General features: G+C 41.0%; 1 protein-coding gene across 3 annotated transcripts in view; it reads right to left on the reverse strand.

Moving 5' to 3' along the window:
- shroom3 (shroom family member 3) overlaps positions 1–16,842 on the reverse strand; it is a 61,361-nt gene extending 44,519 nt beyond the window's left edge. For 2 of the 3 annotated variants that reach the window (XM_047569805.1, XM_047569804.1), the window contains exons 1-2: positions 16,287–16,842; positions 7,617–7,771 (exon numbers count right to left, since the gene is read on the reverse strand). In XM_047569805.1, coding sequence (XP_047425761.1) covers positions 7,617–7,771; positions 16,287–16,442 — 311 coding nt within the window. In that variant the 5' untranslated portion in view covers positions 16,443–16,842. The remainder of the gene's footprint in view (positions 1–7,616; positions 7,772–16,286) is intronic. The other variant, XM_047569806.1, reaches the window with a different exon arrangement.
- Between the last annotated feature and the right edge of the window lie 932 nt (positions 16,843–17,774).

Genomic DNA, 17,774 nt, shown 5'->3' on the forward strand with positions numbered 1-17,774 from the left:
CACAAACAACACAAAACAAAGCACATGCAAAACACCCCCGCCAAACCTGCTTGACAAAATGCTGACTAACCGCTGTCTATTCACACAGAGGACGCAGACAGGACAAAGAGAAATACACTCCCTCCTACATTCTGGTGCTGTCATTTATATGCACGTGGTAAATCTGTGTATTTTGGTGTTGTTTTTAAAATATCCGGTGATTAATCCAAAGGTACACCAACCAATTAAAACCACTGACAGGTGAAGTGAATAACACTGACCATCTTGTGACAATACAGTGTTATGCTGGGAAACTTTTGGACCTGGCATTCGTGCGGATGTTGCTTAGATGTGTACCACCCCCACCACATACCGATGACACTCCTTGATGGCAGCAGCCATCCCCAGCAGGACGCAACTTGACACGGACAAACACATTAAAACACAAACATGGTTTAGGAACTACGCAAAAAAAAAAACATGAAGAACACCAAAGCACAGGACACCCTCAGAAGGACCATGTCCATTCTCTAATGAGTCACAACTGCTTTGGAGGGACAAGGATGACCTCACGATATTAGGAAGGTGGTCATAATGTTATGCCTGACTGGTGTATATTCCATGATTTTTTATTTATTTATTTATTTTAAAATTCAACCTAAGACAGAGAATAATAAACTTGATGTAACTATGTTATCTGGTTTTATAATGTTAATCATGAGCATGTCAAATACATAATGCATGATACTGGACGGGGGTAAGGTGACCTTTTCTATTCTAAATGCACATGGTAAATAAGGTAAGAAGTCCCCGATCAAATCTATCTCTAAAACCACTTTTTTATTGGAAGGATCAAATTATCCAAGTGTCCTCCTTCATCAAAGTTAGTTAATGGAGGCAAAGAAAGAGCCAGGAGACATGCTGGGGCCTCTGTGAAGCTGTGCTCAGGCCCAGTGGTGTTTTAGGTCAAATGCCAACATCAGCTGGCTAACACACTCACAATGGCAGTACTTATATGCTTTTTGTTTTACACTAATCATGCAGAACATGTTGATCATAATGCTATGTGTCCAGCTGAAAGGTGAGTAATTACAGTTCATCCTGAGAGGACTGTTGAACATTTCATATTCATTTCATCCTCCCAGGCTTTAAGCTGTGGTCCAAACTGAACCAGCTGTGTGCCTGTTTTTTCCTCCCTCTCATTCGTCATTGCATCAACAACTTCATCACTACAGATTTAAGTACACTGGAGTGTACGCTGCCATGATCGATGAAAAAGTGTGCCATATCATTATACAAGCTATACATAAACACAGCTGCACATGTATCCCCCGAACATGACATAGAGCGCTTCCATTAAAGATCATGTAAAAACACATATTGAAAAACCTGTTTTTCATGCAGTGTGAAAGGGCAGCTACATTTTAGTTCCTTGGTAACATGTCAACTGGAGTGTTGGTTCCTTCAAACTCCCACTGCCCAATGAGATCACTAGAACCAACACTAAAAAAATTACCAGCAGCAGAAAAATAATTTTCTCCATAGACTGACATTTAAATACAGACATAGAAACCCTTAACATGGCACATCTAATACAAACTAGGCAAATTATTACTCTGATATGTATTTCACTTTAACTCCTCTGATTTATCAATGTTTCATAAAAGTTCAAGCCTGTTGACTCTGGTGGTCCTCACTGACAGGTTAGGATTCGTCAAACCTCTCATCAACCTTTAGATGGCCAGTAAATTATACCAACAAATGCTCAAACAAACCAGTATCTCACCAGAAATCAAAGATTAGTACCATGTACCATGTACCATGTCTGTTTTTTTATTCTTCCTATTAATCTTGTGTAAATCCCTGAGACCTGGTGTCTCTGTAATACAACTCTTTGTCAAATAGTATAAACCAGCTTCCCCTCCAGCAGCTGAAACAGCAAGCTGCCGTTGAGACACTAACACTTCAGTATTTTTAGTCTAATGATCATTAGTCACAAGGACCTAACAAGTACTTTTACTCTGACTACATTTAGCTGCTAATACTTACATACTTTCCATGCTGAACCTTTACGTGTTTACTTTACGCCTGCAAAACATCATCACAGACCTGCTGCCATAGCTCTGTGCTCTTAGCTTAATTTAAGCATGGCTTGCATGGCTTTCACAGAGTGTGTGGGTTATATCAAAGTGCTTGACATCATCTTAAAATCTATGGACCAGATAGGAAGAAACCACAAACACAAATCAGATATGAGTTTGCCCAAAACCCTCAGGATTAACCTGCCATTTTGGCTCCTCTATTGCCTGATGCATTGGAGCCTTTAGCAAGAACGCAATCAAAAGCATAATAAAGGTTTTCTGCACTGGCCAACATTATCGGCATTATGAAAAACACTAAAAGTTCTGGTTGCACTTCAACCCACATGTGCCTCTTTTGTGGAGTTCCCTAGTAGTCCTTTGTTTTGTTTTGCCTAAAGGAAAATAAAACCTTGAGTGTAACACAACACCACTGAAGTGCACACTGCTGCTTAGGGATTAGGAGACAAAACACAGGTAAAACAGCTGCAAGATGCGGGGAGGGAATAATAAAGGGAATGGACACACACACACACACACACACACACACACACACACACACACACACACACACACACACACACACACACACATATGCTTGTACAGCTATCTTAGTAAGGACATGTATCAACAAAAAGCATTCATGAGCCACTTACACCAACCCTTACCTAATTGTAACCTTTACCCTAAAACCAAGTCTTAATCCCCAAACTGCCTTGTAAAGAAGTGAGGACCAGGCAAAACGTTCTCACTTTGCACAAATGTCCTCACTCCCATGGTGGTCCTCAGAAAGACACAACAGTGTGCCCTCCAAGCCTCCAATACACACTTGGTGCAGACAAACACTCAGGCGTACGCACACAAAGCACAGGTGAGCAGCGATAAGCTGCATGTGTCAGGTATCAATTAAAAGGAAAAAAAAAAGCTTTTAAGCATCCGCTACACACATGCTTCACTGGTAACACACACTCTAGCCACACACACAAGCCATTGAAGAGTCAGTCAGGCACCCTTCACTCACAACCAAGATCTAGAGAGGCAAACTGTTGTGAAAACAGAACAAACTCCTCTGACTTTGAATCGGGCAAGCCGGCTGCTTTCTATGATGCTACAACAGTTTGTTTGTCTAAGGGACTTTAAGGATATAGTTGAGCATACTGAGGCACACAGAGCATGATTAATCACCTTTGTATCCATCAGCATCAATCATCAACACAAATTAACAGCTCAAAATCACTCAAAAAGGAGTTTGAATTTAAGGTGGACAAGAGCATCAGGTCGTAAATATGACTGTGCATTATGTACACATCATATAAGGCATTGATGAAAACGTGAAACGTCCACGACACTGAACCAAAAATAAGTAAATAAAGTTAAAAAATAAAATAAATAAATAATAAACATCTTAATGCTCTATGGAAAATTGAATCCAGCCAAGCTGCCCAGAGCTCAAGTAAGTCAGATATCAATTTAAATAAGAATACCTCAGTCCTGATATATGTCATTTCATATCACAACACCTATCATAGCCTAATGTTTCTAATTTTACATTATTGCATTTTTAATTACAGACTGACTGGAACTTTTATTTCTTGATACAAACAAAAACACACACTTACAGCTCTGACGGGCAGATCCCAGGACAACACTCTGCTCTGTGCACCAATGGCACTCAGGTTCAATCGCGCTCTCTCTTTCCTCACCATTTCGTTTTCAGCCAATCATTAGGGGTTAACATGATTGCACCAATCAGAGGGAGCGCAGGTAGGTATGGAGGAGAGAGAGTCAAGCGGACAGACGGGCGTGGTGAGCGAGGCGTGTCGGGCGACGACGTCATACACCTTTGGTCTAACTGACATCAAGGATGGAGGATGCACATAGACACACTAAGCCGCCTATAAAAGGAGCTAACACCTGGCAGAGTCACAGGCATGCCATAATAACACCTACTGAATGGACGCACAAACACAAACAGAGACTTTGGTTGAGTGAGGCCCTACCCATCACATGAGTTCAATAAATCTTTATGATCCTTGAGAGAGTAAAATAGATGTTATATAAGTGGCTTTATATATATTATTATAATTTATATAGCAGCAGTTACACCAATTAGGCATAACATTATAATCACCCTTGTGTCTCCAAAACAGTCGTGATTCATGAGAGAATGGACATGGGTCTTCTGAGGGTGTCCTGTGGTGTGTGGAAACAGAATGTTGGGTCCTATCTATGGTTTGAGGGGAGGGTCCTTTGTGGATATGAGTTGTTCCTTGAGTTGTTTTTTGTGTGTGTCTGTGCTGGGGGAGAGTCATTGCTATGAGATGGAGGTGCCTGGGTAGCTAGGTCTGGTCTAGGTGGGTGCTAAATGTCTAAGTAGCAGGTCCAAACGTTTCCCAGCAGAACACTGAGTTTTTACAACATGTATAGCTCAACAATTAGCTCAACAAACAGTCAGTGACTAAACCGTGAAACTACAACATAATGCACAAAATGCCTTGTGTAAACAACAGCTTTCAGACATATATTCAATGGAGAAGGGCTGACTATAAACTGGTGAATTCATTATTTTATCACAAACCTCATGAAATGGAGCTGGCATCAGGATACCTCGCTCTCTGAAAATGCAGCACATGTATCTGTTCGTTTAATGAAACAGCACATCTCATCCACTTACTGTGGCAACGTTTGTCTGTAGAAGTGTGTGCCCCAACTGTGTGGACTATTCTTAACAGAGGCACCATACACAGAAAAGACCATCAGAAAGAGGAATAGCATCCAGAACCTTTGACAATCTTCCTGACTACCAGCAGTCATGCGAACACTACAGCGCTAAAATGAATACAACTCATCACACAGGTGCAGCGTTTAACTTACTGCACGTGAATAAACCTGCTGGTGACTCCGCATGGCCACGGCTAGTTTGATCCCAAACTAATCATCTCAAGCTGAATGTAGACATAGGCACACTTAACAGAGCGTGTATAATATGTCTTCAAAAAAAAGAAAAAAAAAAAACACGTGCAAACACTCTGCATGCTATTTTTATATCAGATCCCAAGAGGAAGCAGATCAGACAAAAACACATACCTCCCCGCTGCTTGTCTGGAGTCATGCCTCCTCACCACGCCTTCCCACACACATCCCTACACCTGTCCCACTGTGAGCTTGTGTATGTGTTCTTCTACAGCTATCTTTCTGAGAACCAGTTTAAGTTTTATACCATCAGACTGAGGACATTTGTGTAAAGTGAGGACATTTTGGCTAGTCCTCACATTTTGGCTAGTCCTCACTTTTTGGTTGTTTTGAAGGTTAAAACTCAGTTTTAGGGTAAAGGTTACAATTAGGGTTATGGTTAGGGTTAGGCATTTAGTTGAGAAGGTTAGGTTAAGGGGCTAGGAAATGCATTATGCCAATGAGTGTCCTCACAAAGATGGCCATACAAGAATGTGTGTGTGTGTGGGTGTGAGTGTGAGTGTGTGCATGTGTTTGTGTGTGTTCGTGTTGAAAGTCTAAAGTCCTGCATTGTGTTCTGTGTTCTTCCAGTGAATAAAAGTCACAGTAGCAACAGCAGCGTTGTTCACAGTCACGCCCCAACCCAAACCCAAATACCTACCTGGATTTGTAGCTATCAGTTCACTGACCTTTAGACTTACAGAGATGCTCGGTGACATGACTCACTCTTATATATAATATCCCTCTTTAATCTGTATAATCAGCCTTCAGCCTCCCCCACTTCATCCTTTTATTTAAGTCTGGTTGGTCTTTCATAAAGCTGTAGTTATTATTACTATTACTATTATTACAGAATAAGTAGTTCATAAGTTACTTAAAGCTTTTCTCTCTCTATTCTGTAAACTTCTCATTTGGGGTTTTGTAACACCTAAATTTCCTCATGGGGATCAATAAAGTCTTATCTAAAACATTGATGCTGCTCAGAAGAAAAAAATGCAAGCAATAGTGTTCCTAACTTGCTATACAATAAATTTAGGCAAAAAATAGTAGCTAGTTATTGATATGTGCCCCATTATTGAAAAACACAATTCAGCTTGCTAGCAGTCAAATTAAATAAGTATATTATTGGTTAAAAAAGTTTCTAATGGGGACGATTTGGAGCTGAGCTAGTGTTGGTTTGCTAGCCTTTGCTAAATACTTGCAATAAATTGGTGCTTAGCTTTATAAAAGTACAAGTTTCAAGCGTTGTGACATAAGGCTGTGGCTTAGTGGTTACAGTGAGTTGTCCACAGACCAGAGGGTTATTGGTTCAATTCCCCAAATAGACTTTAGTCTTTAGCACGAAACTGAATGGGTAGATGCATTATTGTGACTGTAAAGCACTTTGAGTATCAAAAGGTAGCTGTTGTTGCAATTACATAACTTTATGACCACCTTCCCAGCAGAACATTAAGTTGTCACAAGATGGTCAATGTTATTTACTTGTCCTGTCAGTGGTTTTAATGTTGTGGCGGACTGGTTTATGCAACAGTTATTGACTGGTTGTGAATGGTTAAGTGAGATATTGCTTGTGTGAGAATTTATTAAATGAGGGCATGTGTTAAATAGACATTTAAGGGTTAGTTCCTGGGGTCACCTGTGCTAACAGAACTCATGGCCAGAGTTTCTGGAGGAGTAAACCAGGGCTAAAAAACTATAAATGTCACACAGTTTGACACAGAACCTATTAGCATACAACAAGCTAGTCGTCCTCGTCCTTTTATAGCCTCATTTGTGCCTAAAGAACGAGCTGAATTTCAAAAAGAAGTCAATATAATTGAGTCCCCTTGTACTTTGTAGTTTCTAAACTCTTTATCTATGTACTTATCTGTAATTACTAACAAACAGGGACAGATAACGTTAATGAAGAGTGTCTGGCTCCCTGTGATTTGTACTATGAACCAGGATGTACCGAGACAAGTTACATATTACACTGAAAGTCATTACGCTGACTGGGAGCCAGAAAGAAACTTCTTAAGGTGTCTTTACTCTCTGTCATATCAGTATAGGCTCTAGTTCAAGAAAACAACCCTGATCACAATGGAAGATTGAAAACCTATTTAATACCAATCATAATTCGACATAGAGCTCCCACATAAACAAAAACTAACAGTGAATTTTGTTATCAATTAAATATATCATTAGCTGAAAACTTCCCGATGGGTGAGGTGGATTTAAATCCAGTGAATTTAATCCAGTCTAATAAGTGAATGATTTACTTACTCACATTTTAAGGGTTTTTCCCTTAGTTACTAAAGTTCTTCCTCATCATTATGCATCCACCTGAGATTTTTCCCTGTGCATAAAAAAACCCCACAAAGATTTTACTAGCCAACCTCCACCTAATGGGTCCCGATGAGGTTCTCAGGTTTCTGGTCTGTGCCAGCCTCAGCGTGAATGAGAATTGTCCTATTCAACAGTCACTACTCAATTCTATTGCTACTTTGAATCCCAAAGTCCCCCTCATTGTGTCACTCAGTTGTAGGGTTCAGTTTTAGGCCTTTGCAGAAAATTAAGAGACAAAAAGAGGCGCATACATACATACACTGACACACATACAGCCAGTACCTGCGGACAGTGAGCTGCAGAGTCTTGTATGATCCTTTGACCAGAGTAATGGCCTCCTGTCGATATCCAGTCAGTTCCACTTCATTAATGATGATGAGTTCATCCCCCACCAGCAGAGGCTGCTCCAAACTGTCTGCCTTACCGCCCTCTTCTACCTGCACGCAAACAAACAAACAAACAAACACAAAACTCACAAAAAGTGCAAATGTGCATTACAGTGACTGTAAGGTATATGTACATAACTACTGAGCTACTGGGGAAGCAGCTCTCCAAGTAGAACTGCACCTGCTACTGACCTACATAAGCATTGTTCAAGTTCAGTGGTGTTTGGATAAACGTGTCCTGGACCTGCCTGTGTACTGGACACACAGTGATAGAACATGTTGGGTCACACTTGCTGCGGCAGCTGGTATCAGGGTTCCTATTGTTCAGGCAGGTGGGACACACTCGTGGTGTGGTGTGCATGCGTGATCTGAAGAGGGTCAGTGGAGGGAAAGCCAGCAGGTCTTGGCTGTCTGCCTGGGAGCTTGCTCATTGTAACATCCTGTCTAATTGTTTGTGTTTGTCCATCCAGCTGTGATTTATCTTACCCTGCAAGACAGCTGGATTTCCAGGAGTTTTCCATCTCAGGAAAACAATCCATCTCAGGCTTAAAGCTATACAACTGTGGCAGTCATTTGGCCCAATTAGCACCAACAGTATGGGAAGCTACAGGCGGCAATTTCACCTGTGACAAGGGTTTATAGTGACGATATTTAGAGTCTGATTGGTTGAAATTTGCTTGTGACAGATGGTAATAGATGAATTGTTCACCTAATCATGTGCTAATCAAGTTTTCTTTGAAAGTATGTGCCCATTTCCAAAAACGAATTACGAACGAATTAGATCTGTTGAGCCTTGGATTTTGCTGGAAAAAGCAAGCTCCTTCCGAAAGAAAAGGTTTTTGTTTTTAAAGAGGGAGTAGATATGCTAGTGTTCATCATAAAAGCATTTTCTCTTAGAAAGTGAAATATATTGAAAATATGAGCAAAATGTGTTGCTCCAAGAAATAAAATATGATAATATGATAATTTATTGGTGATAATGTTTTCGCCTAGGACTCATTCTGCGTTCATGTCATATCAGAGTTACAGTGATTTCTCACTTATAAAATAGCCTTAAAGATGTAATCTCAATTTAAATTGAGAATGAATTTAAAATTGAGAAAGTTTTCTCATCGCTCCGAAATGTTGTCTAAATTGATGATGATTCAACTGAAACTCCCACGTGGACACTGAGGCATACTGTACATATCAGCATGACCCCACGGCTTTATCGCTGCTGACAGTGATGCCTCTTAGCAGGCTGTCAGTGAATGAGCATTGCTCTGCTTGCTTATCACTGTCTATGTGCATGTGTCAGCCCTCTTAAAGGTCATGTTGTCTTGTTTAAATTCATGTGAGAGAAGCTGAAAAGAGTTGGTCTCAAGACGTCGCCAGAACAACATCTGACTAAAAACTGAGTGTGCCTTCAGACCTGTTCAGACCTGATATATAATGTGCACTCACAAGTATCGAGCTGTGCACACGTTCACACATGGCCTTAGAATGCACCTCCACACTTGTCTCAAGCCACCACTGAAGGTCTGGTCACAGTTTTGCATTCTGTAGTAGGCAAACGAACACCAACATTGTGTGGGGTGCAGGCGGATGACATGCAAACAAATGTGACTACTGTTTCAGCAACAGCAGTTTGCTGTGTTTGCTTCAGAACATGGGGACATGCTACAAATTATGGAACGCAATGAAGCCAATCTCACTCACTGAAAGTGCACATTATTTATTCATCTCTACCCTGACATTTGTTGATTTAGAGATCTGCACAGATTACAAGTTAAACCTTGAAAACATCCATGGAAAATATATTTGACTATTCTATTATAAAAAATGAGCTCCACATAGCTACTTTACCTGCTCAGAGTCAATCATTTGATTTGTTAATTCTTCTTAAAGGAATGTGGTCAAATGAGGTCAAAAACGGTGTGAGTGATTGGCTATTTAATGCGTTCTCATTGTGTCTTGAAGGTGTACTTTAAACTTCCTGCAATAGGAACACTCAGGACTCATGTTGATTGTGGAGCACAGTGGTGCACACCAGTCATCGTCCTTCGGGGGAACTACTGGCAGCTATGGGTGTGTTCGTAAAAGTTCCTCTCATATGCAATTTTTTTTCTTATTGACACAGCAAGAATAATATGCTAACTAAACAGCTGGATACATTGCTTGCAAAGCTGTCATGGCTGTTTATTTCCAAAAATGTTCTACTTTCTGTCATAAGCAGTCTTCATCACTTCATCACTGATGTTTGTTTAATAGTTATTTGGTGCCATAAGAATAGTGTACTATGTACTGTAGTATGTATGGAAAGGACTGTTTGTAGTAATCAACACTTACTCATATCATGAGGGATGTAGGGGACTTCGGCACTTTTGTCTTCTTTAAGTTTGTATTTTGAAGGTTGAATTCATTAGAAGGTTAAATTTATAGCTAAATAGCCAAGTTGTGCAAAAAAAAAAAAAAAAGTTGTTGATATGCAGCTAGCTAACAAGTCAACTGGCTGTTAATAACTTTTTGACAGTTAAGACTGCAAAAGCCGGGCTACGTGACATTTGAAGAATATTTGGAAGATCAACTTGGAAAGCTCAGCTTGGGACAAAAAAAGTTCCATGATGCAACTACTTTAAAGTGATGAAGTGGCATCAATCACAACTAGATATCAAATCCAGTGTGTAAGGGCAATCACAAGCAGTTCCATTTATGGCAAATACATGTTGTATTACACAGGATGGGGAAAACCAGGAAAACCTCAACTTCTCTTGACAAAAACATTGTGGCAAACACAGATTTTTCATATCCAGTTCACCTCTGTTCTTTGTCCATTGGACTGTGTAGGACAGATGTGGTGAGATTTCCTGTCTTCAATTGACCTACCAATCAGACCCATGGGGTCTGTCGAGATCTTGACAGACAGGTGTGAACAACCCCAGGATGCACTGACATCACATTTGAGTGATCTGATCTCTGACCACATTTGGAGGTGGTCTAGATCACATGTGTTCACATTCCTTTAGTAGTGTGAACGCAAAGCACCCTGAGTTGCATTAAAGGTCGTCTATACTCAGCAGGGGAATTATGCCTCATTGATTAAGAAAAAAACACACAACTGCTATTATTAATGATTGCCTGAAAAGCCAAAGTCATGACCCACACACATAAACTAGCACTGTTCTCAGTCCCAGAGCAGTGGTAGGGGTCCATCAGAGACAGCAGCTGTTACAATATTGCACTGCGCCCCAGATGATGTCAGGGTTTACATACAGAGCACAAAACTGAGATCAGATCAGTTACGATTGGATTTCCCAGATCGGATCTTAAAGCAAGGTGTGAACAACCCATGAACTTAGAAGTCTGTAAATAGCCACAGATCAAAATACATGACCTCAGAAAGTTAAGCTTCACAATACAGTAAGTAACACTTGAATGAGAATATAACAGATCATTTGTTTCAAATGTGCTTCTGTGATTGACAATGGTGTCTTTCTCTGTTCTGAAACAATAAACCTCACCCATCTGGGACTCTTCGAATGTTAAAACAACAGCCAAGAATTTCTTGCAGGGTGTGTCTGGCTCTTCTGAATTACAGCATGTGTTACTTTTCAACAAACGCATGATGTGATTTAGCCCACGCGCCATACATCCTGTATTTCTAACAAAAGCTGTTTCCATGCACTGCAGGTCTTAAGTTATCTGGAATCGGAGGAGCTGTACAGATATCTGAACAGGCAACTGTCCATATCAGCTGGTGACAGTGTAATGCCTCGTTATGCCCATATGTGACTAGAATAAGTCATTAGTGTGCGATTTCACAGTGAGTCATTGGGAATGTTGAGATTTCTATCCTGCAACTGTTGATAGATGTGTGAAAGTGTGATTCATATGAGAAAAATAGATCGTATAAATAATTTGCAAAAAGTACACAAATAGGAGTTGTGTCTAATAAGCTGTGCTCATCCTCTGAAAGCTGTGGAAGAATACTAAAATCAAACCCATTCCTGAGCTCTGCAGAACAGTGCACGTGCATGTACTGTTTGCCTTTTTCAGGAATAAATATACCCAAATAAGGCCGGCAAAATCACACAGAAACTCCATGAGAGACAGACAGACAGAGAGAGAGAGGGGGGAGAGAGAGAGAGAGAGAGAGCATGTGTGTGTGTGTGTGTGTGTGTGTGTCTGTTAGCGACTTGGGTATTCCAGCTGAAATTCATTATCCTGAAGACAGAGATATCTAAACAGAGTGCCTCAGCTTGCTCATACCATGACTGAAACAACATACCTCCTCTAATCAATAAAGACTGTGCAATTTGGGAAAATATCCTCAGACGGCAGTGGGGGCAGAGTCAGGAATTACTTTAGTTAATACTCGGTTCCAACCTTGCTAGCTCGTGAAAACACAAAAGGAAATTAAGCTAATAGTGACCCCCTTATCACGGGTTAAATCTGAAGCGTTGATATGAGTCACAATTATTATTATTAATAATAATCTAAATACCCAAAGACGCTTTACATTGAATACATTATTCATCCACTCACACAGTCACACCCTTAGCAGTTACAGCTGCCCTGGGGAAGACTGAAAGGCACGTGGCTGCCAATCCATGCCTTCAGCCTCTCCGACTACCAGCAAACAACACTCACTCCCAGTCATACACCAGTGGAGTTCACACTGGGAGTAAGGTGGGTTAAATGTCTTCCCCAAGGACACAACGGACAGACTAGGGATAGGCCAGAATCAAACGTCCAACCTTTCGGTTATTTGACGCCGGCTCTACCTCCTGAGCTACTGCCACCCAGTTGTGTGAAGTTCCCCAAAGTTTCCTCTGAAGGATGACAGTTTCACTTTTACAAGTCAGATTGTTATATTAAGGAGTATTTTCGAGACGTTTAGGAATGCAGTCCCAGACATCTTTTCGACATCGAAGAGTCAGATAAAAATTTTGATCATAATTCCAGCAGCAGCAGCATTTTGTCTTAGTTAAGCTCCAAAAACACTGTCTCCTCCCTGTTTGTCTTTCTGGTTTAAATTAGGTCCAAGTTGAGATAACTTGATGACATCATTCAGGACTGTACACTTACTTTTTTAGGTCATAGCGCTAGAGCTAGCAAGTTTTAGTAGCACATGCAGGTGGACAATTAACTTGTTTATTGGCAAAATGAATTTGATACTGATAAGAAATTGAGAAACACTGTTGAACTATCTTTTAAAACGTCACGTTTAAATACACAGGCCTCTCAAGTATTAAACTTAGCTTGGAGTGGCCTTTTTTGAGGGGGGCGTCCACCTCCCTGAGTCACCGCCCATCACCGCACTGATTCTGGCGCCGGAGAAGGGAGCGTTGTTTGTGTTGGTCGGAGTCTATTGCACCTTTTTTTTTACGCCCTTTGAGCCCTATTAATTTCCCCTATTTTTTAGAGAAGATACCATCCCAACTCCTTTGCACGTGTGCTAGTAGATACATCTTTCTCTTCGCACAGAATGATTTTTAGTAGCAAATGTGATGATAATTCTCACACTGTATAGAACTGTTGTTTTGTCTTGTTAGCGTTACTTTCCCAGACTTGACAAAATATCTTACAGTCACAGAAGATGTTTCACAGGATGACTGGTGCTAAATGGCCAGTTCTCCTTTTAAATACCTTGTTAACTCTTTGGAACGTATGGCATGGGACATTTCTGTTAATTGCTGTTTCAAATGGTTCTTATTCCTGTATTTCCATCTGCAGTTCACTTGTCCACCTTCAGTTTGACTAAAGGGGGAAACAAGCACACATCCTACATCTTTGATCCATTCGGTTCGTTGTAACTGAGACCCAATCCAACCCTGGTCTGGGTTGAGGTCCTCATCTTCTACTGTTGACCTCAGCGGGGCTCCGGATAGTGACTAGTGGAATTTTTATGTAACTGCATTCATGTCAGTGGTCCTATCTGGTCATTAAGTGTTCTACAGAAGATTACTGCAAAAAACAACCTACATTTTGTTTCACTTTATGTAACCATTGGCATTTAATTGTAAGCTTAGTCTATGGAATTTAGTTCTTATGTGTTTAAGAGCTGCTGGAATACTGTGCAATGGAGGTCTGAAATAGATGACTTATGATCCCCTAAGTCCTCAGTTTATATTTTCTGCATTTCAGACAATAGCAGTAAAAACAGAAAGTTTGGTTTCACCTTTTTTTGAGGGTATAACCTTGGCACAATGTGATGCCAGTCAGGAGGCCTTCAGATTAACCCTCATTAAGACTGTTTAACCTGAGCCGAACTACCTGGATTAACAGAAACTTCCACCGTGAACCCTGAACTCAGCTCACAACGGCAAGAATTGCACTTCATGGGTGATAAACAAGCAAGGGGTGCCAAGCCTGTTGTGTTAAAGTCTTGATGCGAAACATTACTGCATCATTATAACAAATTACAATCAAATGAATCAGAACATCTGTGAACAAGTATAGGCACATGGGGTTTTCCCACTTAAACCACCCACTGTTGTGTGGAAGCTGGTTTGGAATAGAAACTAATTTTCCAAAAACACTGCAGAAAAAAAACTAGATGAAGATGGCATCTATTTCCATTCCAGTTTGCTGCATTTATAGTTAGAAATTATATATTTTTTGCTTTCCCACTCAGGGTTTATTAGACCCAAACTTAATGTGCATTTAACCGGTGTCTGGGAAAGCTAGAGAGAGAAGCAGACAGAAAAAAACAGAAATACTTGGAACATGAAGTGACAAAGAGAGAGGAAGTAATAGATAAAGACAGAAATAAGAAGCCAGACATTGGGCTGTTGTTGGACCAAACACGGAGAGCTGTGCTAATAGTGACCTAGGTACAGTACACAATAAAAGAGGAGTGTGTACAAAAGCACCAAAAACACATTATTCACATTCTTGTCCTATTTTTCAGCCATTTGCCTGACACGCACACAAACCCACCACAACAAGCCTGATTTGCATTTTAATAAAATGGGGTCATAGTGGTTGTAAGGACAGAACAGGCATCATTACTGGCAATTTTCTGTATCACAGTAAGAATAGAGGCAGACTCAGCAGAGCTGGTGATTTCTGTGCTGTAGCTGCACTTAGTTAAAGCTGATAATCAGTAAATCCCTATTTACCATCACAATCTCTAATACAGCAATTTCCTTGTTTTTGGCTGGTAAATGATTGTAATTTTCAAAAGACAAATTTAAAAGATATTTTTTGGGAACTGTAAGTTGGAAATCCCCCTTGTAGACTCATTCAGGACTCCAGCAGTTAGTTGAGATTACACACACCATCAGTTGCTGAGTCACACAACACATATTTTGGCCTCTGTAAGGCTCAAAAGGATGGAAGGTATACAGTACTGCATGAAATAACAATGAACAATGAGACTGCACTGTTTGTGTAAATACACAAATGAGTGGATGTGTCATTTTGACTCTCAATAGATGGGAAAGTGGTGTAGATGAGACCAGACCTTTTAAATATATAAAGTCAGTTTAGAGTAATTTCGGACATAACTGTAACAAGCTAAAATAGGCCAAATATTTACTTTCAGATTACTGAAAAGATTTAAAATTTTGCATGGAAGAGTCAGTTTTGCCTCTTAATGGTAACAACAGAACTATTTTAAAATCATGATATGACTGAAATAGGGAGTCACATTTGGAGTTCCGAGAGTTGGAGTCAAACATGGTACCAGAGCTGGGGATGGGGTGCAGCGTAAGACCATTTGTAGAGCTAGTTGGCTGCATCACTGTCTGGCTGAATATGTTAATTTTGGATAACTGGCAGGTACCAAATAGCGAACAACATTGTCAAAATATTCTTGATAACCACTAAGAACATCATTGTTAAGTTCACCGCCTAAAAATAAATAGAGAGGATTCAGAGCAGTGAAGCCGACCGGGTTTTCAATCTGTCCAGTAAAGACCTGTCAATTGAACTGCTTCAGTGTGACATTAAAACAATAGTGCTATTACCACCATGAGACACGTGACCAGCTGTTATAATAATGTATGTATTTGCACTTCGCACTGAAGTCTTTTAGTCTTTTAATTATTTTGCTAAGCCTGCACAGACCTCAGAGACAAACGCAATTTCATTCTGCATTACAGTAGTATGTGTCAAGATGACAACAGAGCTTGATTTGATTTGATTTTGAGTTTGCTTGGGACCTTAGACGTGGCTGAAAGTCTGTGAAAACTCCAGTTTGGGTTGGAGACAAAAAAAACCAACAAAACAAAAAACAATTTAAACAAATAATAAGAGTTGAACCTGGTTAAATTATGGCCATTATTTTGAGAGCTGTCCAAACTCTGATCTTGATATCTGGGTATCTATGGAAGTGTTATTCTAAAACTGAAGGACAATACCAAATGCAATAAACTACAGTTTTGGTTTTGGTCATAAGAAAGTTATCACAATGCCCTTTGATAGGCTACTTTTAGTACCCTTTATTAACTATGCTTAAGTTGGTTAATTAGCAACCAAGTTAGTGATAGAAAAAGATAAAACCACTCTATAGGTGCTGTAGTGTTGGTCCCATGTGTATGACAGATTGTAAATGGCATAGAAACACTGCCACTCTTTCTACCTTGGAGATGATGAGCGGCTCTCCGTGCTCCAGGCCGCCCTGCAGGGTGAAGCCCCACGGTGCGCCTCCCTGCAGCAGGGCCTCCACCAGCACCCAGCTGCCTCCTGGTCCTCCGCCCGCCGCCGGCAGGAGCTCCGCCCGGCCACCGCTCTCCATGCCCGGCCAGGGGGAGCGCTCACCCCGGTCTCCTCTGACCTCAGCCCGGCTGCGGCCCGGCGGACTGAGGGGGGAACCGGTGTGACGAAAACAGTCTCTCCTTCACGAACGCATTGCCCTCATTCATTTATAACTCCTCGTTATGGGAAAAGAAAGCAGGAGGTGTCCGGGCACCGAGCTGCGTTTCCTGCAAAGTGCATTCCTGGAGCGCGGGGAGCGGCGGATCCTCCGGCGGACGCACTCTCACAAGAGCCCGACACTAGCGACTGGAGCCCGGAGAGAGTGTTAAAAAGTTTACTAAGAGGGGAAGGTAATTAAGGTTCAAGATGGACGAAGGTCAGATCAGCATTACCCTGCTCCACAGAAACCCAAACCTCTCTCTCTCTCTCCCTCCCTCCCTCCCTCTCTCTCTCTCTCTTCCGAAAATCAGTTTAGCATCACAATAGGATTTACTGCGACTCAATGAGCGAAGAGAAAAGAGAGACACACACAGGGAGAGGTGGAGTGAGGTAGAGTGAGACAGAGAGGGGTTGGCAGGAGAGATAGGCGAGGAAAGAAAGAAAACTGAAAGAAAACACAGAAGGGAAGTAATAATCAGAGAGAAAGAAATGTGAGAAGGCCTCGCAGAGGGGAGATCATTTAAAAAATAAATAAATAAAAAGAGAAAAGGTGTGGATAAAAGAGGGACTGGAAGCGGAGTGTTTCCTGTGTGTGTGTGCTGATGAGTCTAATCCAATCCTCCACAGCAGAGTCGAGCTCTGCAGCGGCCCCTTCTGATGCCTCTTCCATTCACACCGGGACCAGATTACTGGAGGCAAACCAGATTAAGCTTCCCGCGGATCAAATTGTTTACACGGTTCACAATAAACTGACGGCCAGAGTTGACATCAGCTGTTTGATGATGAGGTTCATGTGTGGCAAGCAGCGCCTGACCACCAGAAACTTGCACCATGCAGCCTCCCAGGTTTCTCCAAGAATGTTGAGAGGAAATCCCAAATTGTGTAAACGGAGACAACGGTGCACATGTCCGGCCTCTTCACAAAAGCATGCACAACACTGCTCTAGGACACAGGGGTCAAACATATGGCACACGGGCAAAAAAAAAAGGCCGTCATAGGGTCAAACTTGGCCCACAGCATGAATTTACAAAGTGTGGAAATTACAGGACTGCAGTTTTTAAATGAAAATAGCTGCTATTCATAATATGTTATACTGTCTTAATCAGTGAAGTGGACAGAACACATGTGCCCAAATTTAACTTATTTTTCTTAAGAAATTTAAATTTCTGAAGGACAGTTTTTTCTTTGAACTAAAGGACAAAATGAGTCTGAC

The sequence above is a fragment of the Mugil cephalus genome, chromosome 19 (assembly GCF_022458985.1).
Source record: "Mugil cephalus isolate CIBA_MC_2020 chromosome 19, CIBA_Mcephalus_1.1, whole genome shotgun sequence".
Classification (NCBI taxonomy): Eukaryota; Metazoa; Chordata; class Actinopteri; order Mugiliformes; family Mugilidae; genus Mugil; species Mugil cephalus.